General features: G+C 45.8%; 1 protein-coding gene across 8 annotated transcripts in view; it reads left to right on the top strand.

The window, feature by feature from the left end:
* The window catches only part of Foxn3 (forkhead box N3), a 381,661-nt gene that overhangs the window by 355,691 nt on the left and 8,137 nt on the right, over positions 1–17,833 (top strand). For 3 of the 8 annotated variants that reach the window (XM_048799156.1, XM_015494676.2, XM_048799157.1), the window contains 2 exons: positions 122–187; positions 8,704–8,809. In XM_048799156.1, the coding sequence (XP_048655113.1) occupies positions 122–187; positions 8,704–8,809 (172 nt within the window). The remainder of the gene's footprint in view (positions 1–121; positions 188–8,703; positions 8,810–17,833) is intronic. The other 5 variants (XM_048799160.1, XM_048799161.1, XM_048799162.1 and 2 more) reach the window with 2 other exon arrangements.

Raw genomic sequence — 17,833 nt, 5'->3', positions numbered from 1 at the left:
TCCCCTCCTTCCCCTCCTCCTCCTCCTCCTCCTCTTCATAAACGGTAACTTACAGGGATAAAAACACACACACACACCGGCCCCGTTGTAAATAATGTTATTTATTGGTTGATTTTTCCAGATCCTGACATTGATGCTGCCAGTGCCATGATGCTTTTGAATACTCCCCCTGAGATACAAGCAGGTTGTGAGTAGATATTTCTATAGCCTACAGCACCATAGTTTCTGAACTTATCCTTCTCATTTATATCCCAGGCCATAGGAGGAACTAATGCTGAAGCAAACCTTCCCTTGTCATCAGTTTACAAACTATAGCAGTGCGTGGTTACATGCATAAATGTGCAGACATGTGGCCACGAGCATGTGTGGATGAATGCACACATGAGAAAGTTCTGATAGAATTTCAGGGCTTACAACCTGGGGAGAGAGAAACAGGCCCCATCATGAATCCCGGTGGGGAGAACTTCCTTTCTCCTGTAGGAATTGTTCCTGTGAGTTGGTAGGAGATGCTCCTTGAAGCCAGCTTACCATGTTGGTGCTAAGCAATACCCATGTTTAGACATTCCTTTCCAGGACCTCATTAATGCCAGGCTGCCATTTTGAAAAGTCTGGCCTGTTCAATCTTGGACTAACCTTGAAAATGAGGCCATGATACTCCTTGATTTAGCCAAGCAGGGTTCTTGTCTTCACCTTCTCTTGGCCATTGAACAATGTCAAGTTTGAGACAACTCTTTTCTTTACTTGGACTTCACTTCTACCTACCACCCAAGGTTTATTCATATCTTTGGAGCTAGACTACTGAGTTCTGGAAGTCTCCTTCCATGAAAATGACCTTAAGTGAAGATATTGCTCCTTCTTTCTCCTGACTCAGGCCCACATCCCACACCTAGCAGACAGATCTGGTCACTAGGATCTACCCAGCTTGTCATAGGGACCTGTCTCATTCCTGTGACTGGTTCTTCTGCCTCCTGAAGGCCTTGTGGCCTCCTGAGCAATGGGAATGCCCCACTTTTAGAGAACAGTGTTGTCCTCAGGAATGGTCCAACCCAAGCCCTTAATAGGTGTCATTATGGACTGATGCAGGGATTCAAACCATCTTTCATCGCTCTCTGCTTCTCCCGGCCTTCCTGACAGCTTTAAGAAATTGGACTCTGTTCTTCTTTGTTCCTTTTTAAAGACCCAAGAGACACAGCCAGGCGTTCTCAGAGAGACCTGGTCTTCTGCCTGGGGTCGCCCTTTTCTGCTCCTGAAGGTGCACAACTCCCATTCTGCCCTTGCTGAATCTGACTACCAGCATTCCTGTCCCTCTGACCAGCAGACCCCACGTCTAGGCAGATGTGTAACTGACGTACTATAGCCATTAACCTGAAACATGGCTTTTGAGTGATGTTTTGTGTTTCAGAGAAATATATACTTAAAAACCTCCGTTCTCAGGAGGCATCGTAGAAAAATTACAGCCCAGATTGTAATCGGGTTAGAGGCTGAAATGGTTTCTAATATCAAGTTGCATAACCCATCCTAGTGGAAACATTGATGTCATCAGAACCAGTGTGAGGTTCAGGCCCCTTCCCCTAGCACCCCACCACTCTACTTTAAAGATAAACACTTCTAATGAACTGCTTGCTGGGAACGAGAGGTACAATGGAGATTCTGGAAAACGCAGTGGGATTGAGGGAACATTCTCAGATGCTCAGCGTCTTCTGTGAAAGGCCAGTGTTACTGGATCTGTGACTAGAGGTGGGAAAGGAAAGGGGTGCTCCTGGTTAACTGGGGGGTTGAGTGTTGTCTTGGCTAAGGGGCAATCTTTCCTCGACCTCCCAGTAACCCTCCAACTACAGGCTTCTCTGTAAGCCATAGGCCTCTCTGTTGGAATGCCGAATTTGATTTTTAAAGGCTTAGCATTCCTGTTTGAAAGGTTTAGGAACATTCTTAGAAAGCTTTCTTAGAAAGCCTTGGCTATTTCCACTGTGGGAAGAGTCCATCCTCAGCCTTCAGGAAGGCCTAGGCCATGTGGGGGCTCCAAGGCCCTCTAGACGGGAAGAACCAGGATGCCTGCAAAGGTCATAGCGAGAGATACTCTGCAGAAGCTGCTCAGAGAGCTAGGGACACCACCCTTATATTCACCCTTGTATTCCCGCCTGACCTCGAGGAGGTCAAGTGCAAGCCTGAGGGGTGGGCAGATGGACAGTAAAGCCCTTAGAGGTGGGAGCTTGTGCTCTGTAGGAAGGGAGTGAAGAGACATCCAGACAGCCAGGTGGCCCCTCCTCGACCTCCCCAAGACACCGCCAGGGGTAACTGGCTTCAGCAATGGATCACAGCGTTCAGCCAGCTCTTCCTCGCCCACACCTATGCCCTCCTCCCCTTTCCTTTACTGCCTCCTTTGGATCTTGCCTTGAGGCCTGAGGCAGTACTTTGCCTCCTTTAGGTGAAGGGTGACAGAGCTAGAACAACAAAGCCACCATTCCCCACCCTGCCAGTGTTGAGCCAGGCCTAGAAAAAGTGAGCCTGGGCAAAATGTGTAGAGGCAGTGGCCAGCTGTGGGGCCCTGGGCGCGGCCTGCATAGAGGCCTTTCCCAGGTTCGGGATTCCTGCCCCTGCCCATGGCTCTGAGAGCTCCCCGTGTTTCTAGCCTGCCCAGAGCCTGCCTGGATCCCCCGGGCTGCTGGGCGGCAGGACTGTCTGTAGAGCCTCCTGATGAAGTGCTATTTATAGCTCCCATTTTCACCTCTCAGCTGCCCGAGGCCCTGTCTGAGTGGGAGCTACCCTCATGGTCTCTGCGGTTCCCTCCCAGCAGTTGGAGGCCAGCCTGGGTGCCTTGAAAGGTTTTTCCTTTGTCATCACCCTTTGTAGCCACTCCACTTCAGGTCACCAGATGGCAGCCACTTAGAGCTCTCCCTCTCCTCCTTCCCTTGCTCAGCATCTGCAGAGCCAGCTCGGGGCTGGCAGGCTGGCCACCGTCCAGGGTCTGAGGCTGAGTAGGTCGTACAAAGTGAGCTGCTCAAGAAGCTGGTGAGAACCCCTGTCTGCAAGCTTCTTTCTCCCCAAGGGGTCCAAACTGCCCAGGGGAGCCCCCTACATCCTGGACTGCTGGAGCTGAAGTCCCAGAGGGTCCCGCCACCTCTCATTGCAGTCTGATGCTTCCCTTTCAATAAGGCAGCAGAGTGTCGCTAATAAAAACTCAGCTCCAACAGTTTGTCCCCCTGGCAGCACCCGCAGCGCATGTGACATTAGCTTTTTCAGACTTTGCCAGTTTGCAGCATGGGACACATTCTGTAAGGAGAGTCCTCAGAGTCCCACTTGCTCCCTGGGAGGCTCCTTGCAGAAGTCAGTGTAGAGCCCGGCAGGTTCATTATCCTCTGAGCTCTGGATTATGCTTTGAGTCAAATCCACCCACCTATCCCACCTGCCCCCGAAAAGTGACCATGTAGACTGATTTCAGCTTCTGGCATCTCCTTAAGCATCTGCTTGCAGCTCTCCTGTGACAAACCCTGTGAGTCATCTTGAACCCCCGTGGAGGAATTGTTATTAAGTAGGAGAAGCCAGATCACCATTACTCATCTTCAAAGGCTTATATAATCCCTGGTTGGAATGTTCCCAGAGACAACTCTAGATAATAAACAAAACAACAAAATGACCCGGGGGTGGGGGAGGGAGAGACGGTGTTCTGCACCCCTCCTGGCACTGGGGTGCAGCACAAAAAAAGCAACCAGGAAACAGACTGTGTCCTGCCATGCCAGCTCCCCACTCCCCAGCCTGCTTCCAAGCCAGTGGGTAGGAAGGGCGCCTTCAGGAAAAGGACGGATTATAGGAGTCACCTGCTGCTCGGCTTATGGCCTCTGCCAGAGCTAGCCAGGGCTGCTCTCCAAAGGCAGCCGTTGGAGCTCCCAGGTTAATTTTAGAAGTTGTAAAAAAATGAAGGAAGTTCCATATCAAGAGGGAAGTTAGAGAAATGCTGAGGGGTGACATCATGAGCAGGGAAGTTTATCCTGTGCCTCAGACTTTTTTTTTTTTAAGATTTCCAAGATTGCATTATCAGATTAGATCATTACATCTGTAATGAGCGGTACTGCTCGGTTTGGCTGTTCTTATGTATGAGTGTTGCTTTCTTGCTAAAGTCTGAACATTTTAGAGTCGCTCTGTAACTTCAGAGAATATAGTTGGCCAGTGGGTGTTGGGGACCCAGATTCCTAAAGTCCTAGGCACCTTATCACAGCAGCCTGAAGACCCTAAACCTGTCTAACTTGCCTCTAAGCAGTGCATATTGAAACTGCCTCTTCTAGTGAGACATCAGTCAGCAAGAAGCTGATTTCAAATGTGTGGTTCTTAAGTCTTTGACCTAGCTGGAGTTTGGCAGCATTTCAGTACATCAGGTGGGGTGGATTGGCTGCAAGGCGTTGGCCTTGAGGTGTCTTGATATGCTTTGAGGAAAATAGTGAAAGGAAGAGAGAGCAGGTGCTGATAGACCAGGGGCTGAGAATGGACTCAGGTTCCTGCTGAGTCCCATCATCTGAAAAGTAGCGAACAGTGAGTCTCAGGATGCCTTTCTCAGGCAGAGCCATTTTGACCGCTGTGATGTGTTTTTCAGAAGCCATGTTCTCGACACTTGGGGATGGGGACAGAAAGGAGGAGAGACGTGGGGAACAGTTAAGTGTCACAGCTGGCTTCTGGCAGTCAGTGAGCAAATACAGACACATCCGCCATCTCAACATGGAGAAAACTGCCAAGGAGGGGACGAGAAACGCCAGGACTGGCAGAGGCAGCACGCCATCACAGCTCATCCGAAAACAAGCCCCAGGATCTGGAGGATGAGCCAGTGCGTGTGCCAGAGTCTTGTGGAGCTCAGGAAATAGCTCAGGAGCACGTCTTCCATGAGATTCCCTGGGAAGTGCGTGCAGTTCCTCAATTGGGAAGATATATTAATGGGTGAATGAATAGTTAGAGCTCACTACAAAGAAGATAACAGATGGAGAGAAGTTCCCCATGGACGTCCTGACACCCCCATAGATGGTTAATAAGAAGTTGCTGGAAAGGGGATGTGGGAAGGTGGAAGGATGGCGATGGCGGTAATGATGGCGGTGATGTCTGTGAGCATGCACAGGCCGTCCAGCCAAGCAGTTGACCTAGCTTACCTGATTTAAGCCTTCAGAACCATCTTACAAGGTGTTTTATGTCTGCTTTATTGGTGAGGAAATGGAGGCACAAAGGTTAAAGTGTGAGCCCAAAGCCACAGAGTTGACGGTCCTGCAGTCTTAGAACAAAGGCTGTGCTCCTTTCAGCCATTGCAGTATACCTCTTCCACCTCCAGAAGGAGTCCATGAGACAGGAAGCATCCAACACACTGGATCTCCAGTAGGTGCAGGGTGGGGACTGGCTTCCTTTGCACTACTGCCTGCCGGGGTGCCTCTGGGCATTTGGGCAGAGGACTGGGCACATGGAGCACCATCCCTAGAGCTGCTTTTCTTCTTCGATTGGCCATTCCAGAATGAAGAAGCATGTGTTTTCTGTGACTTGCTATCTTCCTGTTCCAGGGTTTTCTGGTCTTTTCCAATTTTAAGTGCTTGGAGTGTTTGCACGGCAGAGGTGACTCTGACATAACACAAACCAGGGGGACAGGAGCATCACAACAATGGTTGTTGCTCTTCCAGCCACTCTGTCACCAGGAAGACAGCTGGGCTCTTGCACCTTGGTCTGGCTTTTGTCTCATTCCACTTTTGTGGGTTTTCAGCTCCCGCGAAATGCAGAAAGCACAGGACCTCAGGACCCCCTTGAGGATGGTGATGGTGTTAGCAATGATGATGGTGTCATGGTAGCTGACATGCGTTTTCTAAACACGAGTGCCTTTTATTAACTCAGTTCAGCTCCCCAATACCCTGAAAGGTAAATACTACTTTTTGTCTCCCTGCTTACTTGAAGAGTCAACGTAGCTTTCTCAGAGGACCATGGCAGTGTGATGGGACGCAGACTCAGGTTGGCTTGACACCAGGGTCTGGCTCTCAGTCACTTTCCTGCTCCAAACCATTAAGTGGTTTTCGCAGTACCCAGGGGATAAAATTCAAATGCATCTCTTTCCTTCTAGGATTATATATTGTAGCAAAATAACTTAGTTCCTTGTGCACCTGGAGCATTTTTAAATCATTTTTAGGCCTTTATATGAACTGCTTCTTTGCCTTGGAATTCCAGTGTAGATGGCACTTCCTGCAGAACGTCTTCCCAGATACCCCTCAGTTTGGGTTGGGTATCTCCAGGCCCAATTCCCTAGAACCTACCCCACTGGGATTTCATTGTATCCAGTTCATTTGCTTCTCTGCACAAGATCCCTAGTGACAAATATGGCAGAATTATGCAACCCATGGCTATCTGAGCATTTCTAGGGAGTACTATACAGCAAAATAATTGAAACCCTCCCACAGTTCCCCAGACAGGCAAACAAAAATCCTATCTTTTGTAAACTGAAGGCCTTACCTACAAACCCTGGAGTTCTCCCAGCCTTCTGTATCGGTCTGTCTTTGAGAATTATGGATATTTTCCTCCTATATTTCCTTCTAGAAGTTTTGTAGTTCTCGTGTTTAACTCTATGATCCATTCTAATTAGCTTTTCATATGTGTTATGAGATGAGGGTCAAGGTTAGTTTTTTCCTGATGGATCTCCCGGTTCCGGTTGTTCTAACTCTCTCCTTTCCCCTGCTATGTCATTTCCATACCTTTGTCCAAAATCAGTTGAGCACACATGTGTGGGTCTATCTCTGGATTCCGTTTGGTTCTCTTGGTCTGTATTCTGTACTTCTTTTAACACTACATGGTTTCGTTTCCTGTAATTTCATAGGAAGTCTTGAAATCAGATAATATAAATTTTAGACATTCTTTCTTACCAGAGAACTTGTCGACTAAGCCAGATAGAACGAGCTATACACCATGTTGTAGCAGCTCTGTGCTTTAAGTCTTCCTGCCCTGGGTGACCTCATCTGTCATCTGAAATGAGGCTGCTCACTGAGATGGTGCGAGTTCCTGGTCTGGTTCCACCTGCTTTCACAGTTAGTTACGGAAAGACACTGGGGACATTCGGGAGCCTACGTGGACTTGATTGATAGTCTTGACTTAGGCAAGAATTTCAGTTTTGTTTCCCATCTTGCCTTCTGTAAGACCTTCCACAAACCTGGAAGACAAATGGCAAAAATTATTCACAAAAAAGTACAAAAGGCGCAAGAAATAAGCAGTCTATACGATTATCGTGTATTCAAGAGTGAGCATTCACCTTACATAAAGGACCTTTAAAACTTTGGAATATTTCTGGTAACATTCTTAGAGAACTAAACATTACGTAAGTAAAACATCCATAGAGGTCATTTGTTTTATTAAAAAGTATTCATTTGTACACAAATATGCTGGCTTTAAAAACTGAACATCCAGACTGATTTTCACTTTTGAATGTATAATTTCCTAGTCTTTTCAATAGTCTGTAAAAGCACTTGCTTGCGTATGATACTGTGCCAGGAGCCCCGGGGGCAGAAGGGGCCTTGGGAGAACACTGTTTGGAGAAGGAAACAAATTCAAGGAGTTGGACAAAGTCACACAAGAAGAACTAAGCGCCAGACACAGTGGCACACACCTGTAATCTCATCCTCAGCAGCTTTGTGAGGCCCTAAGCAACTTAGCCAGACCCTGTCTCAAGATTTAAAAAATGAAAAAGACTGGAGACGGAGCTCTGTGGCAAAAGGCCCCTGGGTCCAACCCCCAGGGGAAAAATCTAAAATGAAAACCCAGCAGTGCTCTCCCGCAGCAGTTCTCCCTTGGCCCCACAGACTCACAGAAGGTTGTTAGTAGATGTCAGAGGAGACAGAAGAGGGGCCAGATGAAATGGCTGTTTGGGAGGTCAAAAAAGGTCAGCTGTCCCTGAAGTTCCCCTGTTATGTATATCCCAGGCAAAATCAGATTGGTGGGAAGGACACTGAATATGTGTGGAAAACTGACAGGGTCTGAAGGTCGCTGGTGAATTGGCTTCCGTTAGGGTTAAACCTGTTGCTCCAGGTTTAAAAGAAGGCGGGTGCTGAGGAAACTCTCAGGAGACTCAGGGCTTTGGGGAAGGAGGAAGTGGGGTCCTCCACAGCGATCTGTGTGTGACTCAGACAGAGCCTGCAGGGACCCTTCCCTCCCATCCACTCTTAGGAGGGGTCTTTCCTCTAATGACAAGGTCATTGTGAGGGTGGGCTGGGCTGCCAGTGCTTGGGAGGTCCTCTGCTGTTATTCCGGGCTGTACCTTTGCCTTGTTGATGAAGGACAAATAGGAAGGTGGTCCCAACTCCTGGCCATGACCAGAGAAGCATGAGGAAATGCCTTTGTCCAGTCACCTCCTATCCTGCTGTGTCAGTGTTTTTTGAGATGACCTTAGGGTCTGACCAGAGATAAGCGGTTACAGTTTACAAGTGCAAGAAAATGATGTTTGAAGCCCACTTTTTAAAAACTCACTTTTTTTTTTTAACCTAGGCAGCAATAATTTGTTTGTAAGCTGTGGGTCTGACTTAGTTACCCACCAAGTTAGCTTTGTAACCTGCGGTCTTGTTCTTCCAGTATATGTTTCTCTCTCTCTCTCTCTCTCTCTCTCTCTCTCTCTCTCTCTCTCTCTCCCCTCATATCCAGAATTTCTGACTTAAAACAATATCTTCACAGTGGGATTCACGTGTTGTCTTTCTCCTTTTGCTTTTACAGTTTCTCCAGGAGTGATACAAAATGGAGCGCGGGTTCTGAGCCGAGGGCTGTTTCCTGGCGTCCGGCCATTGCCAATCACTCCCATTGGAATGACGGCAGCCATGAGGTAAGGGAGGAGCTCACCGACCAGGGCCGGCCTGCGGAGAGGGGAGGGCGTCACCCCATGGGGCCCCCACAGAGGATGCAGAGGACCAGCCTCTAGCGAGTGGAGACAAACCTAGTTGGAATGTTCAACAAAGTCAAGGTCACCTCCAACGCTCCTGTCCAAATGCCAGGCTCTCCTTCTTGGGCGTCAGATGATCCTGGTTTCGGTGCAGATGAGACGATGCAGACAGGTTACACGGGGTGGGGTATTCATTAGATTCCAGGCTGATGGAGCTAACTCTGGACCTAGCCCCCTAGCTTCCCTGTCTGGCTCTGGGCTGGTGTCCGACTCTACGGGGACTCAGTTCCCTCATCCCCCGCCCTCCTCACCTCTCGGCAGTGGTTGCTGTGAAACTCAAATGCAGAAATCACATGTGAAATGCGCTTTGGTAAGTGGTCTATAAATAGCAAGTGGCCTCTTCTCCCTGTTTCCAAGAATCAGGTCAGTTGCCAAACCACATGCCAAGCCAGTCTCCTTGGGAGATTCCATTCCTGTGTCCTCCTCATCCCCACTGACAGTCCTGATGAAGGTCCACTGCTAGCTTAGACCCTCTTGTGCAGCAGTGTGGTGGCCTCTTCCTGTTTATCCTGCCCGTTCCTGAGACCAGCTGTCTGCAGAAGCACCTCCACGATTCCCACTTCACCTTGACATCCCCCAGTCTTCCCTTCTGTCTGAACCAAATGTGCTCATCGAATGTCTGTGGAATTTGCCCAGAATTTCTGTACAGATTTCCCCCAGCCTCCATGTGACTCCTTGGTGACACTTTTCTGAAAGTGGCCACCCAGCTTGGGACAGATTTCGCTTTTCCCGTTGACCCCATGCTTGGGTTGTGACCATTTGGTGTGTGACCCTGTCTATTAGTAATTTTTCAGTGTGTGCCTTTCTGTTCTCAGTGGTTTGCTTGCTGGGGATGGGGAGTAGGTCTCGCTCAGTTGACTGATGGCCAGTTACTCATTGCTGGTGCAGACGACCCCTCTAGAAGGCCTGTCTGAGAGCCACCCACCCCCCCCCCCAGCAGCAGCCCTTTCCTTTTGTTTGATTTATGGATCAGGCTTGCACCTGAGGCCATTTTACTCTCGTGGTATTGCCTGTCCCTAAGGAAACTGTCCCGGAATCTGTTTAACTGGGCCTGAGGGAGAAGCATGGTCAAATTTGGCTTGCACAGGTCAACCAGGTAGAGATTCTCCATAAACTGTGTCTTTGAACTTTTGCAGCCAACCAGCTTGCTTTTACCAGGAGGGATGTTGCTTAATCTTTAGGGCCGGCTCTGGTTATCTGGGACCCGATAATGCCAGATTTTGGTAGGAATTAGAATGGTGAGAGATCATAAAAAGCATATGTCACTCCGACTAACCTGACAGGGAGGTGCCTTCTAAAATTACATGCTGTGGCGCTTCTTCTTACGCTTCTCTGCAGTCCTTCCTGGTTCCCCTTAGATCATTAATGCGTCTTGAGCTCTGAAGTGATGATCTTCTTCCAGGAAAGCCAAAATGGCCTTGCCTTGCACTGTGAAAGCCACTTGTTCTGCTTTCCATTCTTAAAACCTTTCCCGTCTCACCTCCTAGTTTACCATTTTGGCTGAGAAGACTTTGAGACTGTAGGCTATTTTTTGCGTGAAGCAACAATGTATTTCCATTAGCAGGTTCTCATATATGGTCTTCGCCCTTCTTTGAGTGCCTTCAAGAATAGCTTTCGCTGTGAGTCAGCCATTCCTTCTAGAAGAGCACAGGGAAGCCCAGCGGACCCCAGGGTAGCCTTCAGCTGACCCTGTCTCCTAATTTTAATTATTAACCTCATGGTATATATTATTGCAAATTTTACTGATTAGTCCCCTCTAGAGGTATTATTTTAAATACTGATGGTTTTCCCCCTTGTCATGTTCTCTTGGGAATAAACTCTGCAGCCAAACAATGATGTCTTGTCTCTGTTCAAAGAGCTGTCTCTCGACCAGGTGTGGTGTTCACACCTGTAAGCCCAGCTGCCAGGGAAGCCCAGGCCAGAGGATCACAAGTTCAGGGCCAGCCTGAGCAACTTAGCAAGACTCCATTTCAACATAAAAAGGACCGAGGAATGTAGCTCAGTGGTAGAATGCATGACAGTACTCAAGGCCCTAGGTTCAATCCCAGTTCCAGGGGCGAAGACAAAAAGCTGCCGCTCATCCCATCTGTGAGCACTGCAGTTAGTCCCTTCCAGAGAAAGTCCAGAAAATAGCTTCTGGGACTGGACCTGTGTGTCAGCTGAGTTCAGTTAGGAGACAACAATCACACCAGGTGTTTGAACAGAGAGCCTCTAAGATAAAGAACCATTACCTAGACAGAAAGTTATTAACCAGGTAACCAAAAGGATATAAAAAGCGAACCCAAAGTCTCACGGGGCAGGGGGGCGGCGGGAGCAGGCTCCGTATCAGGCCGAGGGAACATTTGGGACAAGCTGGAAATGGTGGCCCCATGGAGCTGACGCTTAGGCTCCTGCCCAGAGGATGGCGTCTGGGACATGAGGTCTGGGCTCCCAGCCTCTGAGGAGTGGGTGCACACCTGTGCCCGCCTCAGAGGGAATAGGGTTCTGCAAACATTGGGAAAACTGTGCACTGGATTCCCTGGCCCACTACAGGAAGGGACTGCTGCTGTTGAGGTGCAGAGACAGGAGCAGGAAACAGAGGCCAGAGCCTGTCCCTTCTCCTCTATCACCTCTGCAGTCTCCAGGGCTCCCCCTGTTGGCGGAAGCTGATGGTCAAGCAAAGTGTGGCTTGCACAGCCCAGCACCAGGCCCAGCCCTGCCCCAGCCCCAACCCAAGACTTTGAATCACTGTAGAAGGGTGAGTTTGAGGCTGATGACAGTAGCCTTGTAATGGCACAGTTTGCTTAGTGTCAGTCTTGGAAGCATTCATAGTCTAATTAAAAGGGTGACCTTCCTGAGCATCATAGGAGTTTTGAGCAAACTCATTTTGGTAAAATATGCAACCACAGTTTGCAAAAAAAAAAAAAAGAAGAAGAAGAAAGAAAGAAAAGAAAACAAGTTTCCATTTCCGTAAATAGAGATAACTAGTAAAGAAAGCCATACGTCATGAGCGGTACATTGTCAGTTCCACCTCTGCCCCTTAGTTTTAAGGGAAATTATGGGGAGAGGGTAGAAAGTTCTATAAGATTGGAGACACTTGCTTGTGGTATCTTGGCCCTCTTTTTATAAGGCGAAAAGTAGGTACTGAGATGCTTTCAGGAAAATGAACATAAACCCAGCCATGTGCACATTTGCAGAACCAGCAAATTTTTTTTTGTAAATCCCACTGACAGGTGATTGGCCGGGAAATCGTGTTTTGCTTTTTCACGCCCATTGTAATTTTTAAATTTTTGAATTTGGCCACATGTCAGTCAAACGTGAGGTTGAGAGGAATGTGAAGGGGGGAAACAACACAGACCAACTTCTGCCTGGCCCATGGCGTTGTGTACCTAGGGATTCCAGCCTGCGGGGTCCCAGTGTTTACAGGGACTGCTGCCCCAGGCCAACAGCTGGGGCCCAGGGAGGGCGGAGAGTCATTAGCACCCACTAAAGACCAATTTCCTCTTCTCCTCTGTGTGATAGGTTTTCCGTGTGAGGCTGAGCACTTCTCCTTAAGTGAAAATATTTGTCTTTCAGGGAATTCCCCACCCCCCCCTCTGCTGAGTGGCAAAGGCCATGTTTGTTTGTCTTAACTCTGAAACTGTTATTGACATAGATGAAGTGTTACTTTTATTAGCTGATCATTACACAGCTTGTATTTGCTGGGTTCCTTTGCATATAATTATGATGTGAAATCTCCTTGTAAGAGTATCTGTCAATAGTGTAATTGACTTTAGCGTGTTGACTCTTTGCTCAATAACCTCAGAGATTGGCCCATCCTTAGACATTGGAAACCTGCTTATTTTTAAATTTGTCTGGGCATAGAGTGCTCAAGAGACATCAGCCTTAAAATAACTGCTCACGCGTCTTAGAGTTTTATGCCAGTGTCTTGTGCTGCTGTCCCAGCGAAATTCCCTGCAGAGACTGTTGAGCTGAACAAACGAAGAACAGACTCTGGCCTTTTTGGGAAAAGGAGCCCAGCTTTCTTACATCCCTAGTGTCCTGGGGGTGTAGCAACTCACCTGGCCCTGGGCCACATTGCTGGGTTGTTATTCTACAGCTATGAGATCTTAGGAGAGCCTCATAGCTTTGAAGAAGGAGGTCTGTCCTATAAATCTAGGCTGCAACATTCATAAAACGGTAAGAAAGTTCCATTTAATCACCATATGAGGCTGCTTGATTTTATTTGCAACTCAGATGAAAACAACTTCCCATGGAACGTGAAGCAAGCTGGCCATTCGTGGTCCTATTACAAAGCAAAAGCATCCATTTTTAAGGTCACATCTCTCTATCTCAGATCTGCTGCTCTTTTGGCTTGCCTTGCTTGTCTTTCCGCCTTGAGAAGATGTTCACAACAGGATAAGATAGGGTTGTGAGCCAGATGCAATGGCGAACACCTGTAATCCCAGCGGATCGGGAGGCTGAGGCAGGAGGATCACGAGTTCAAAGCCAGCCTCAGCAAAAGCTAGGCACTAAGCAACTCAGTGAGACCCTATATCTAAAATACAAAATAGGGCTGGGGATGTGGCTCAGTGGTCAACTGCCCCTGAGTTCAACACCTGATACCTTAAAAAAAAAAAAAGATAGGGTTATAATCTGATTGTGGAACTTTAGGGGAAAATTAAGACACTGATCATTTCCTGTATTGTGTTGTATTTTATTTTTTTGTTTTGTTTTTAAAGACAAGGCCCCTGTTTGCCTTGGTTTCTGGGATCACAGCATTCGAAGGTGATTTTGGAACTCAGAGAGTATGCCTGGGTAGGAGAGGAGAGCATGCTGAAGGGCTAGGCTTAAGGGACAAGGGAAACGGATCAGGGACCTAGTTTCCCCATGGGCCCCCTTCCCCAAAAAATGTCTTCGTATTTGGTTTCTTGGTCTAGAAATCTTAGCAGTGAGCAGCAAACTGAGTGGAATTTGATCGTTCTCCTCGAGGGGCTCCTAGTACTACAGACTGGTGGCATTGGTTAAGTCCTGGTGCTTTATATCGGAAAGTCCTCAAAACTAGGGCTTCTGGGCTGTATACCTATAAGACATCATGTGGAGGGCAGTTTTAGGGTCACCTGTTTTTTTCTGTGATCTCTCGCACAAAAGAAATCACGTTTATCTTAGTGGGTCAAGGAGGCATTTTGCAGCTTGTGGGAGAAAAGTATGGTCCCCTGGCGATCACCACTCGGAGCAGTGGAAACCCGGCTGTTTTCCAGGAGGTGCTGGCCACCTGGCTCCTGGACCCCTCACCTTGGCTGCTGTGCATCCACCAGATTGCAGAACTGGGGCTAGGGGTCTTGAACTTCATCTTTATTGGATCAGACTGGATTTTACGGAGAATGTAGGGATGACTGTAAACTCACAAATCAGATTGACCTAAGTGACGTCCCTCTCCTTGGTAGGATTTGACACCTGGTAAATAGTGATTTTACACGCGGTTTTTATTAAATAGTTCTCTGCATGTTTTTCCTTAGTGTTTTCTGTCGTTCTTCGTAGGTTAATCTTGGTCTCCATTCTGGAGACTGCTTTCTTTTTTAAACATTTTCATATGATATTTTATTTCACCCACAAGATTAAACATATAGAGTCACTAAGTGTCTAAGAGACTTACGAAGCCACCATCCAACTTTTAAAAAGGAAAACATGATTGACACCCTTTTACCTTCCCTGAAAGGTAATCCCAACCCCAAGTTTTATATTTACTATTCCCATGCTTTCAAAAGCATTTTTTTTATTTTTACTTTCCATTGACAAAATATTGTTTAGTTTTGAGTTTTGAAGTCATCAAAATGATACACTCATTATTAAATTTGTTGAGTTGCATGTGGCGCTAGGTGAATCTTTTACATTGCTATATAATATTCCCATTATGTGATTATACCACAGTTAACAAAAATAAGAAAAGTATTTGGAGTTTTTCATATTCCGCACCTTGCTACTACAAAAATTCTTGTACATGTCTCCAGACATAAATTTAAGATGTTCAGGAGTGAAACTGCCGGTTTGTAAGGTATCTACATGTTCAGCTTCAGAAGGTAATGTCAAATTGTTTCCTGAAGTGCTTGTATCCATTTATACTCCCACCAGCAGAGTGTGATAGTCCCCACCTCTGCACATCTTCACATTCATTTGGAATTGTCATACTTCATAATTTTAACCAAGGTAATGCTGTGGCACAGTGGTATTTTATTAGGCTTTGTTTTTCTTTCTCTAAAGGGTGTTGCACTGTTTTACACAGACTTAATTGGATGTTTGAATGTCTTCTAAGGATTTCTATTTCTACATTTTGCTCATTTTTCTGTTGAGTTATTTCTTTTTTTTTCTTTTGTAGGAGACCTTTATATATTCAGGACATCAGTCCTTTGTTGACTATATGTGTTGCAAATTTTCTGTTCGTGGATGGTCTTTTCACTATAATAATGTCTTTTGATGAATAGAAGCTCTTCGTTTAATGCTTATTAATCACACCAACCATTTTCTTTATAAAACCCAATGTCTTTCTTTGAAAATAAAAATCTCTTTCTTACTCTGGTCATCTTATTTCCACTAGTTTTTTTCCCTCCCTAAATGATTTAAGGTGTTTTTTTTTTCCTTTCGCATTTAAATCTGAAATCATTACTTCTTATGTGATAGGAAATAATCTTAGGGTTGTTCCTGTTGATTACTACTTACATCTGGAACCCACCTGGCGTTGTGACGTCAGGGACACATTTGCGTCTTTTCCAGGTGGGTATCAGGTATCCCAGCATCATTTATTAGGTAGCGCCTCCTGTCCCCACCAATGGGAAGTGCCATCGGTGACATGTGGCAGGGTTCTCTGTGAGCGTGGATTCACAGGGGCTCTCGGTCCTGTCTGGTCTTCGTCACATTCTAGGGCAGTTTCACGCTGTCCCCGTCACTCTCTCGGTAAGCCTCAGGGTTAGTAGCACGGTTCTCTCAGCCCAGTTTTGTTTTCAAGTGTCTTGGCCATTCTTGGCTCTTGGTACCTGTATGTAAATTTTGGAATCAGCTTGATCAATAGAACAAGAAAATGGGGAGGGGCAAAAAGAGAGACAATAGCTCCTCTTGTAATTTTTAACTAGAATTGTATTGATCCTGTATATCAGGCTGCGGGGTTGACTCCCCTAGCGGATCAGTCCCTGGACACCATTACCTCACCCTCTGTCTAAATCCTGGTGTCTCCTGTTACGGTTTTATAACTTTTTTTTCCCTAATATTCAGTTAGATTTATTCTGCATATCTAGGTTCTTTTTTTCTTTTTTCATGCTGTTGTTAATCTTTATATACACATATGACATATTTTCTTTTTAAGTCTTTTATTTCCCCTGTCCTGCGGCACAATTCAGGACCTCTGAATAAAAGTAATAATAATCAACATTTTTCTGTGTTCCTTATTTTATTTTTTTATTTATATATGACAGCGGAATGCATTATAATTCTTATGACACATATAGAGCACAATTTTTCATATCTCTGGTTGTATACAAAGTATATTCACACCAATTTGTGTCTTCATAGATGTACTTTGGACAATAATGACCATCACATTCCACCATCATTTCCAACCCCATGCCCCCTCCCTTCCCCTCCCACTCCTCTGCCCTATCTAGAGTTCATCTATTCCTCCCATGCTCCCTCTCCCTATCCCACTATGGAGTCAGCCTCCTTATATCAGAGAAAACATTCAGTCCTTGGTTTTTTTGGGATTGGCTAACTTCACTTAGCATTATCTTTTCTAATGTTCCTTATTTTCAAAGGAGCCACATTATTGACCCATAATTGATAGGGTATTTGTTATTGTATTTTTAGGAAATATATTTTACCATAATAAGTAAAGGCTTTGGGGCTGAGGTTGTGGCTCAGTGGTAGCAAAGCCCTGGGTTCGATCCTCAGCACCACATAAAAATAAATAAATAAAATAAAGGTACTGTGTCCAACTACTAAAAAATAAATATTTTTTAAAAATAAGTAAAGGCTTTACTTATTCATAATATTTCATTATGAACAATTATCAAATTTCATAAAAAATGTTTGCATCATCCAGGCACAATAGCACACACCTGTAATCCCAACAGCTTGGGAGGCTGAGGCAGGAGGATCACAAGCTTCAGCAGCTTACTAAAGCCCTAAGCAACTCAGCAAGACACTGTCTCTAAATGAAATATAAAAAAGGGGCTAGGGATGTGGCTCAGTGGTTAAACCCTGGTATCCCACACCAAAAAAAAAAAAAAAAAAGTTTGTATCATTTAAAAGAACTATAAAATTTTTCTTTCACTTTTGTTGCCTGTGGTAAATTGCATTATGAATTTACCAGTTCTGAATAAGACTTGCATTTGTGAAGATACTTGTTTGCAATACATTATATGTTTTACATGTTACTAGAATTAGTGAGCTAACATGTATGAATCTTACGTATTTGTTCATGTAGCATGTTTCTCTAGTTCTGTGTTTGTCTATGTCAGTATCAAGATTCCAGTGGGCTGGGGCTGGGGCTCGGTGATAGAGCACTTGCCTAGCATGTGCAAGGCACTGGGTTCAATTCTCAGCACCACGTATAAATAAATAAAGTCCATCAATAACTTAAAAAAAATCTAAATATTTTTTTAAAAAGATTTCATTAGCCCCATATGGGTTGAGAATATTCACTCTTAGACTTTCTGAAAGAGTTCGTATACAGTTGGAATGATCTGTTCCTGGATGTTTGGTGGAGCTTCAACTTATGTAATGTTTATAGGACAAATTGTGTTTATTTCCTTTTGAATTAATTTTAGTGAACTCTAGGAATTTCCATTTCATGTAGGTTTGCACATATAGATATAAAAGTTAGTTTATATCTTTTATTAACTGTGTCCTATTTGAGTTCTCATTTATACCCTTTTTCTCTCCCCACCGCCCCCCCCCCCC

Source organism: Marmota marmota, unplaced genomic scaffold, assembly GCF_001458135.2.
Source record: "Marmota marmota marmota unplaced genomic scaffold, marMar, whole genome shotgun sequence".
Taxonomy (NCBI): domain Eukaryota; kingdom Metazoa; phylum Chordata; class Mammalia; order Rodentia; family Sciuridae; genus Marmota; species Marmota marmota.
This window is presented reverse-complemented; position numbering and strand designations above follow the sequence as displayed.